We start from the raw sequence: 7,825 nt of genomic DNA, 5'->3' as shown, positions 1-7,825 counted from the left end.
GGTAAACCACAGCAATGAAAACTGTAAGAAAGTCTCCATCCAGTTCTACAGTATATCCCCTTTGACTTAAGAAATTGCTGGCCTTATTCAGCCTTGGGTATGGCTGCAGGACAGAGATCACACAGAACCTAATTCAGACATATCCATTGGGTTGTAGTTTACATACCTGCTATATATCTTCTCTATGTCCTACCTTCTGCCATAAACTAGGTACTTCTCACAACTTGTTTCTTTTCCACATCTTCTTCCATGCTTAAAACAGTTCATGCACTCTAAAGCCAAACACAGACCATTGTGATGCTTCTTAGGAATATTTTAATGAAAACAGAGGACCAGATGTTCAGAATTAGTTGAGAAACGAATGCTAAAATGATTATCCTAAACATATAAAAATGTCAGACTTGCCATTCTTCCTCACTCCCCTTTTTTAACCAGTCTCCTTGCCACACATTCCAGTTCTAGGATATCAGGAACTGCTAATTCCTTAGACTCTATTTTACCTGCTCTTCTAAGTTCCTCCAAACAGGTATTGGCTTCTCTTCTTACAGAAATGAATTCCCAAGAATTACAATAAAAATGTGACAAAAAATCAAGCAAGGCTTGAGGTTTGTGAGTTCACAGTAGAAATAATTTCTTGCAACTATCCCTTGTAATACTCAGATGCCAGGTAAAATTCTTCAAAGTGCCCTTGACACCTCAGCATTCATGCCATACACAGAAGAAGTTTAAAGCACTTCAACAAACAGGATTACATCTCCTAAATAAAATACAAGGACTTTGAAAATTTTACCCAGTGCTACATTATATGGCAAGAGAACCAGAATTCCCTTCAGTGATCTTGAATTCAATCCCACCACACAGTACTTCAAATAACACAGCAAGGCAGTGACAGGATAATACAATAAACCAGTAATAACTTCTGTTAAAAAAAAAAAAAAGAAAAAGAAAAGCAAGGTAATACTTAGATCTGCCTACATTTATAACTAGTAAAGCTAACTAACAATTGATACACTGAAGAATCACAACTGTCAGAGTAAAATTCACTACAATCTAAAAACACACTCTGGGAAGATTTATTCCCCATACTTTATCTCTGCACTTAGCTCTTTGGTGAGGTAATTTATCACCACTCCTGCCAACTGCTGCTGGAGATGGCCACTTCCCATGACAAGTGCAGTCAGCTGAGCGATATCAGTCCAGTCTAGGTTCCTGACTATTGCGATGGCTTCATCAAAGAGTTTCTGCTGCTCCGCAGGAGGCAACTCCATTAAAATCTGAGGGACTGGCTTGAAGTGTCCACTGGTCATCCAGGCACCAAGCAGTCCACCAAGAGCTCCTCCTAGAGAATGAGGAGAGATGTTACTCCCTATTGTTAGACCCAAAATTCTAGAGAGATGTTCATCAGTAGTGCCAACCTCCTCATTAGAAATCAGCACAGAGTTGAATGAACAAGGCAAATCCTCTTTCACTTGGGTGAATGACAATCAAGTACCAAGAGGAGTTTTTGCAGCTTTTTACATCAACAAAGGAACTCAACACAATGAAAGCTAACAGTTTCAAACTCGAAATCAGAAATCAAACAAGATTCCTTATGGCACTGGTCTCTTTAGGACAAGCTCTGCAGTTAATGAATTTTACCCTATGGAAAACACACTGTTAACTGCCTTGCCAGCGACCATTAACATAGAGTCTTTTACTCCAGATCCCCAGTATGACTCCAGCATACAGCTGCTGTAGAGATGCACGTTGCAGCTTCCTACACCTGTGAAGACCAAACTTCAGAAGGTATTCACAGAGACTAAGTTCATCAACTAGTTCAAGCTAGTTCAAAAGGCTCCGAAGAGTATATACCTAAGCCTCTAATTTGTGCATGGTTTTCTGTTCACAGAAAAAGGAGTTTTAAGTCACCGAGGTCACCATCATCCAAAAAGGGAACACCAACACAATAATTATCACAGAATCACAGAATTCTAGGGGCTCAAAGGGACCTCTAGAGATCATCAAGTCCAACCCCCCTGCCAAAGCAGGCTCCCTACAGCAGGTTGCACAGGCAGGTGTCCAGGCAGGTCTTGAATATCTCCAGAGAAGGTGACTTTACAGCCTCTCTGTGCAGCCTGTTCCCGTGCTCCGTCACCCTCATTGTAAAGAAGTTCTTACACATATTGGCATGCAACTTCCCATGCTCCAGTTTATAGGCATTTCCCCTTGTCTTGTCCCCACAGACTGCTGAAAAGAGGGTGGCCGTGTCTCTTTGACTCCCACACTTAAGATATTTATAAACATTAATCAGATCCCCCTCAGTCTTCTTAGAGCTGAACAGACCCAGGTTGCTCAGCCTTCAGTACTTGCTGAGGGTGGACACTATCCCCTCATCAAGGTCGTCGGTGAAGATATGAAACAAGACTGGACACACCACCAACTCCTGGAGAGCACCACTAGTCACAGGTCTCCAACTGGACTCTGAGCTGCTGATCATCACTCTCTGAACTCAGAGGGGTGAGAACATTACAATGCACCATTTCTTAAAAACACTCTTCTGAAAGAATGTAATGCAAAATGGCATGTTATTAAAGCTCACTTGAATGAAATCTTGCCAATACACTCACCCCCACTAAGCAGACCTCCTGCTTTCTTCACTCAGTGAGCTAACCACACGTCTTATCCTAAAGCAAACACGCTTACCTACAGCGATGCCAGGTGGACCTCCAACCAAACCCCCAACAAATGCAGTTGCACCTGCCAGGAGTGCTCCTCTACCAGAGTGCTTGACAGCCGCTGTCATTCCCTTCTCCTGAGAAACATGGCAAAGCAGTTGCATCATTTGATCCACACGGATGGGCATCTTGGCTGCTTAAGGACCTGAAAAAGATGTTTAAGTTGGGTTCTGCCACGGGGACAAAATCTTGTTGCTTATAGCTCTGGAGCTGGTTAGACAAACAAGACACAGGCACAGTAATAATGGAAAAACAAAAAATTAACTTCTAGTTTTTCTCTAGAAAACCAAAAAGTTTATGGTCAACAAATCTAAATGAAACCATAGAATAGAGCAGAGGACTCTGTTGTTTGGATGAACTCAGAAGAATGAGCAAGGGCAAATTACAGCAATGAAAAATGTAAGAAAGTTTCCATCCAGTTCTGGAGTACATTCCCTTTGCCTCAAGCAATTACTGGCCTTATCCTGCCTTGGTTGTGGCTCCAGGACAAAGATCAAGCAGAACTTCATCCAAACATAACCTGTAGAGTGTAGTTTGCATATCTGCTATATATCTTCTCTTTGTCCTAGTTTTTGCAGTAAATTAGTTACTTCTTGTTACATTCACTTCTTTTCCTAATTTTCTTCCATGTTAAAAAACTTTGACGCCAACTGCAGATGGTGAAGACTGGGGTGCTTAAAGCAAAGGTTGTCCACAGTGAGCAGTGAGAGCCAGTGAGCAGGAAGAGCCAGGAGGAAGGAAACAGACTTCAAAAAAGCTTGGAGGTGGCAGCTGAGATTGGGAACCTATGGGAGGCTCTAGAGATATGGAATCAGAAACACAGGGCTCCTGTGAATGGCAGGACGGGACTTCAACCAGACAAGAAACACAACTCTCATTTGTAGAAGGAGGCAGAGGTGGGAAAGGAACAGTAGGAAAGAACAGACAGGGCAGGAGGATTGCTTCCTTGGAAAATCTCATCCAGCAGGGCATGAGCTGACAACTTTACAGGGCATTTTCTTTTCCCAGCTGAAATAACTGCACACTAAATATTAAAGAATATACTTGTCTCTGTACAGTTGGTGACAGCAAGTGCAGCGAGCGAGGCAAGAGGCTACAGGAAATGGCAGAATAGCTTTGAGTATCAAAAAAATCCCCAAAAAACAAAAGCGAATTACTGAAGGCTGCCCTGAAAAAGATCGTATCCCTATTTTTGCACCCAATGGATGCATACTATTGAGCCAGGAACAAAAAGCACACCTTTTGGTAACTACTTCAACTTTTTCAGACAACCATATATTGCCATCTAGGAGAGGTTATTTGTTGACAATAATGACTAAATTCAAATGCAGCTCTGATTAAACACAGCGTTTCACATTACCAGGCAATGAAAAATGCAGCTTTGGCTTTGAGTGCACAACAGCCAAAGGATACTTTGCACTTTAGCAACTATTCTAAATGGCAGGAACACAGAGATTACAAAAATAATACCCTCCCCTCACATTGCAAAAGTCATCCCAATACCAACGAAACACTGATTTGGAGCACTGAGATCAGAGCAACTGCCATGAACAGAAATTAAGACTTTCAGCCCAAACAGCAGAGCTCATGAAGCGTTCAGTGTGAGAGGTGAAAGGACTCAGCGCAGAACAAGAGCACGCTTGTTTGTGACACAAATACCTTCAATGCCTTTCATTCTGCACAACAAACAAGGAAAGGTGTTGCTGGAAAAAATAAAACAATGCACACAACATGACTAAAAATATACTCACAAATACACAGGAGGCACAGAGTTATCGTTGTACTTGTTAACTTTGATACTATCCAGTAGCTGAGTGTCTGATTTTTCAGTCTCAGAACAGCACAGCACGTCATACCTTCACAGCTCAAACCAAGGCATTTTCAAGCCTTCCTACAATGCATCTCCTCTCTGCAAAGTTAAAATGAAGCAACAGCAAAACAACTTTCAAGTTAAAAATATCTACTGTGAAAATGGAAGGTTACTTCTGCACTAAAGAAGTGCCAGCCCAAAGCAAACACTGCAGTTCTTCACTGTACCACAGGTGCTTGGGTTGCTGTCAGGCTTTGGACACAGCAGTGCATGATAGTAACAGTGCGTGCTGGTTGGTGACACATTGCATCCGTTGCCTCATTCAGTGAAGTTCAAGCTCAAAGCACTAAAAAACAGCTGCTCTGTTCTTCCTTGAGCACTAAGAAAATAAATAGTAGGAGTCAAAAACTGTTATCACCTTGACACTGTAGCACAGGACTGTAGTCAGAGGCAAAAGACAATGACCATTTTTTTGCAGCATTCCACAGAATGAGCTGCCATATATCATTAACATACAGACAGCCAATACCATGGCGTCCCATGCTAATTCCCCTACAGTAGACAGCTACCAGAGCCTTCTTAATGTCAAGTGGTTGCTTCCTCCCTCTTGTATGCCCAAACTCACTTGAAATTAATAGCCAACTTAGTTTCTGTTCTTCTGTCACTGGCAGTGATAGATTGTGTTTTAGACCAAACTGCAAACCTTGCAGCAAACTTATTGCTACTACTCTGAAGATAGGCACTTCTTACCATTTGAGAAGTTCCACATATGTCATACTTTACAAACAGTGGTACAAACAACCCATTTCTTTCTGGTTCTACACCAGCTATCTGAAAACGTGGGTACATTAAATTATATTGGCTAATTGCATGCTACTGTGCAACACAGAGTATAAAGCTTCTCATGAGCTCAGTGGCAGTGTTTAACATAAGCTAGATGGGCCCACACAGCCCTCTGAACCACTCTGACCAGTCTCCCCCTGGCACACATGTATCTCCTACTCCTATATACTGCAGCAAATGCCAAAAGGTTGCCATTAAAAGTAGTTTCTCTTTTCCAAGTACATAATGAAAAGTATTTGAAAGAATAAGAAACAGTAACATACGACAGCACAGGACTGACACTGTCATTAATTAAGCTCAATTGATGGCTGTGACACTGGCATAAGCACCATAAATTAATTCAGTATCTACCTTTGGTCCTCAATTTGTGAATGTGTAACACGGGAGTCACAATCCTGATACCCGCAACTACCCTAAAATCTGCTAGCAATCAGTTTAAATAACGACTGCTATTATAAGTTAACTGACACCAGAACCTTTCCTGTGACCTACTTCACAACCACATGCTAAGTTTTTTCAAGTCCATCTTTGAATGGCTGATTCCAAGGGGGACAGTCTCTCTCCTCCTGTTTCACTCAAATATCTGCTGCTAGTAGCAGCATCCTCTTCCAGAAGAGTCCATTTGGTTTGTGAAATAATCATAAAATGAGTATGAGTTAAAAAAAATTAATACTTTAAAACACCTATAGAGTATATATGGACTTAAAAGAGAATTGTACTGTGTGTAATCTGTCAAACTGAAAAAAACACTGATTTCAGGTATGTAATATGAAACTACAGAAAAATCAGAAGTGCGCACTGCCATTTGCTGCTGGCTTTCATTTCACTGAAAAAAACTAACTTTCAAACAACAGTCATTGCCCTGCACTCCAGGAAGAAAAGTAAACTGTATGTATTAACAACAAAGTATTCCTGCAGAACTGAATTAGTCAAATCTAAACAACAGCAAATCTTGAGTTGAAACTTCCGCATTCAAAACTCAACTATGAGAAATGTCACCGCCCAAACATGGAGAGATCTTTATTACACGACTAAAATTACAGAGATACAGAGCAGTATCACTTGTTCCTAAATATTAAAAAAAAAAACAAAAAAACACATCTACTCATTCTTCCATTTTTAACCTTGTTTCCTGTGTGCACTGCAATAAATGCTGAACAACTGGTTGGAAAATTAAGTGCCCAGTTCTTAAAGCAGCTCATCTACTGTAAAACAAAACAGAGACCACTGTGATGCTTCTAAGGAATATTTTAATGAAGACAGAGGATATTCAGAATCAGTTGAGAAACAAAAGCTACAATGACAATACTAATGCTAATAATTAACACACTGAAGAATCACAATTGCCAGAATAAAATTCATTGCAACCTATAAATCTGCACTGAAAAGCTTTATGCTCCACACTTTATCACTGCACTTAGCTCTCTGGTGAAGTAATTTTCCAGTAGTTTAGCCAACTGCAGCTGCAGAAGATGACTATTCATTACAACAGCAGTTAGTCGAGCAAAATCAGACCAGTCTAAGCTCTTGAGTACCACAATGGCTTCAATGTAGAGTTTCTGCTGCTCGGCAGGAGGCAATTGCATTAAAATCTGAGGGACTGGCTTGAATTTTGCTCTGTTCATCCAGGCACCAAGCAGTCCACCAAGCGCTCCTCCTAGAAAATGAAAAGAGATGTTATTCCCCATTGTAAGACCTGAAATTCCAAAGAGATGCTTCTTCAATGCTGTTCACCTCCTCAAATGATGATCAGAGAACCAAGGACTGTTACAGCTTTCTACATCAACAGAGGAACTCCACACAATCAAAGATAACAGTTTCAAACTCAGAATCAGAAATCAAACAGCATTCCTTATGGTACTGGTCTCTGTAAGGCAAGCTCTGCTATTACATGAATCCCATCCCATGGAAAACATAGTTAACAACTGCCTTACCATTAATACAGAATCTTTTATTTCAGATCCCTGGTATGATCCAAGCTTCCTGCTTCAGCAAAGATGCAGGATGCACCTGCCTACACCCATGATGTCCACACTTCAGAAGATGCTCATAGAGGCCAAGATCATCAACTGTCTTGGATTAGTCAGCCACATTCAACCTTTCTCCTATGAAATTAATACCCCACCAGACTTGGAGAAGAATCTCTCTGCCAGGCAGTATGGTTCCAGGCCATCAAGTGCAGAGCAGAGGGATCACATATAGATTATGTGGGTAGGACTGCTACAGCCAAGAAATTAGGATCACGGCCCTACACTGATGTGTGATATCTAATGGCTACCAGCCATACAGAACAGTGCTTTTCAGTGATTTACAATGCTGCAAAGAAATTGCAATTTACTCCAGTACCAGTAAGCCCTTCAGATTTATGGAACTGCTCCTAAGAGTAATGTGCACTCAAGGACTGATGCTACATGTGATTTCAGTGACAGGGCACCTTTTAAACTATATATACAACACT

The 7,825-nt window shown here is 41.1% G+C and overlaps 2 protein-coding genes across 2 annotated transcripts; both read right to left on the bottom strand.

The window, feature by feature from the left end:
* Positions 1–292: 292 nt before the first annotated feature.
* On the bottom strand, positions 293–4,769 carry LOC122194106 (protein C19orf12 homolog). The gene is made up of 2 exons (XM_042895028.1): positions 2,683–4,769; positions 293–1,339 (listed from the first exon to the last, which is right to left on the bottom strand). The coding sequence occupies exons 1-2, from the start codon at positions 2,840–2,842 to the stop codon at positions 1,074–1,076; spliced, it is 426 nt and encodes a 141-aa protein (XP_042750962.1). The 5' UTR covers positions 2,843–4,769; the 3' UTR covers positions 293–1,073.
* Positions 4,770–6,600: 1,831 nt separating this feature from the next.
* On the bottom strand, positions 6,601–7,219 carry LOC122194107 (protein C19orf12-like). Its single transcript, XM_042895029.1, has one exon. It carries the CDS (start codon positions 7,053–7,055, stop codon positions 6,759–6,761), a length of 297 nt encoding a protein of 98 aa, XP_042750963.1. The 5' UTR covers positions 7,056–7,219; the 3' UTR covers positions 6,601–6,758.
* Positions 7,220–7,825: the final 606 nt, after the last annotated feature.

This window comes from Lagopus leucura, unplaced genomic scaffold, assembly GCF_019238085.1.
Source record: "Lagopus leucura isolate 7727_CA_CO unplaced genomic scaffold, USGS_WTPT01 46659-0_obj-0_obj, whole genome shotgun sequence".
Taxonomy (NCBI): Eukaryota; Metazoa; Chordata; class Aves; order Galliformes; family Phasianidae; genus Lagopus; species Lagopus leucura.
The sequence above is the reverse complement of the archived record's forward strand: the minus strand, read 5'-3'. Positions and strand labels throughout refer to the sequence as shown.

Excerpts from the sequence above, each read along its gene's own strand:
- LOC122194106 (XM_042895028.1), bottom strand. The coding sequence starts at position 2,842 with ATGCCCATCCGTGTGGATCAAATGATGCAACTGCTTTGCCATGTTTCT. Across the intron at positions 1,340-2,682 it reads TCCACCTGGCATCGCTGTAG|GAGGAGCTCTTGGTGGACTG; the intron begins GTAAGCGTGTTT and ends CTCATTCTCTAG.
- LOC122194107 (XM_042895029.1), bottom strand. The coding sequence starts at position 7,055 with ATGGGGAATAACATCTCTTTTCATTTTCTAGGAGGAGCGCTTGGTGGA.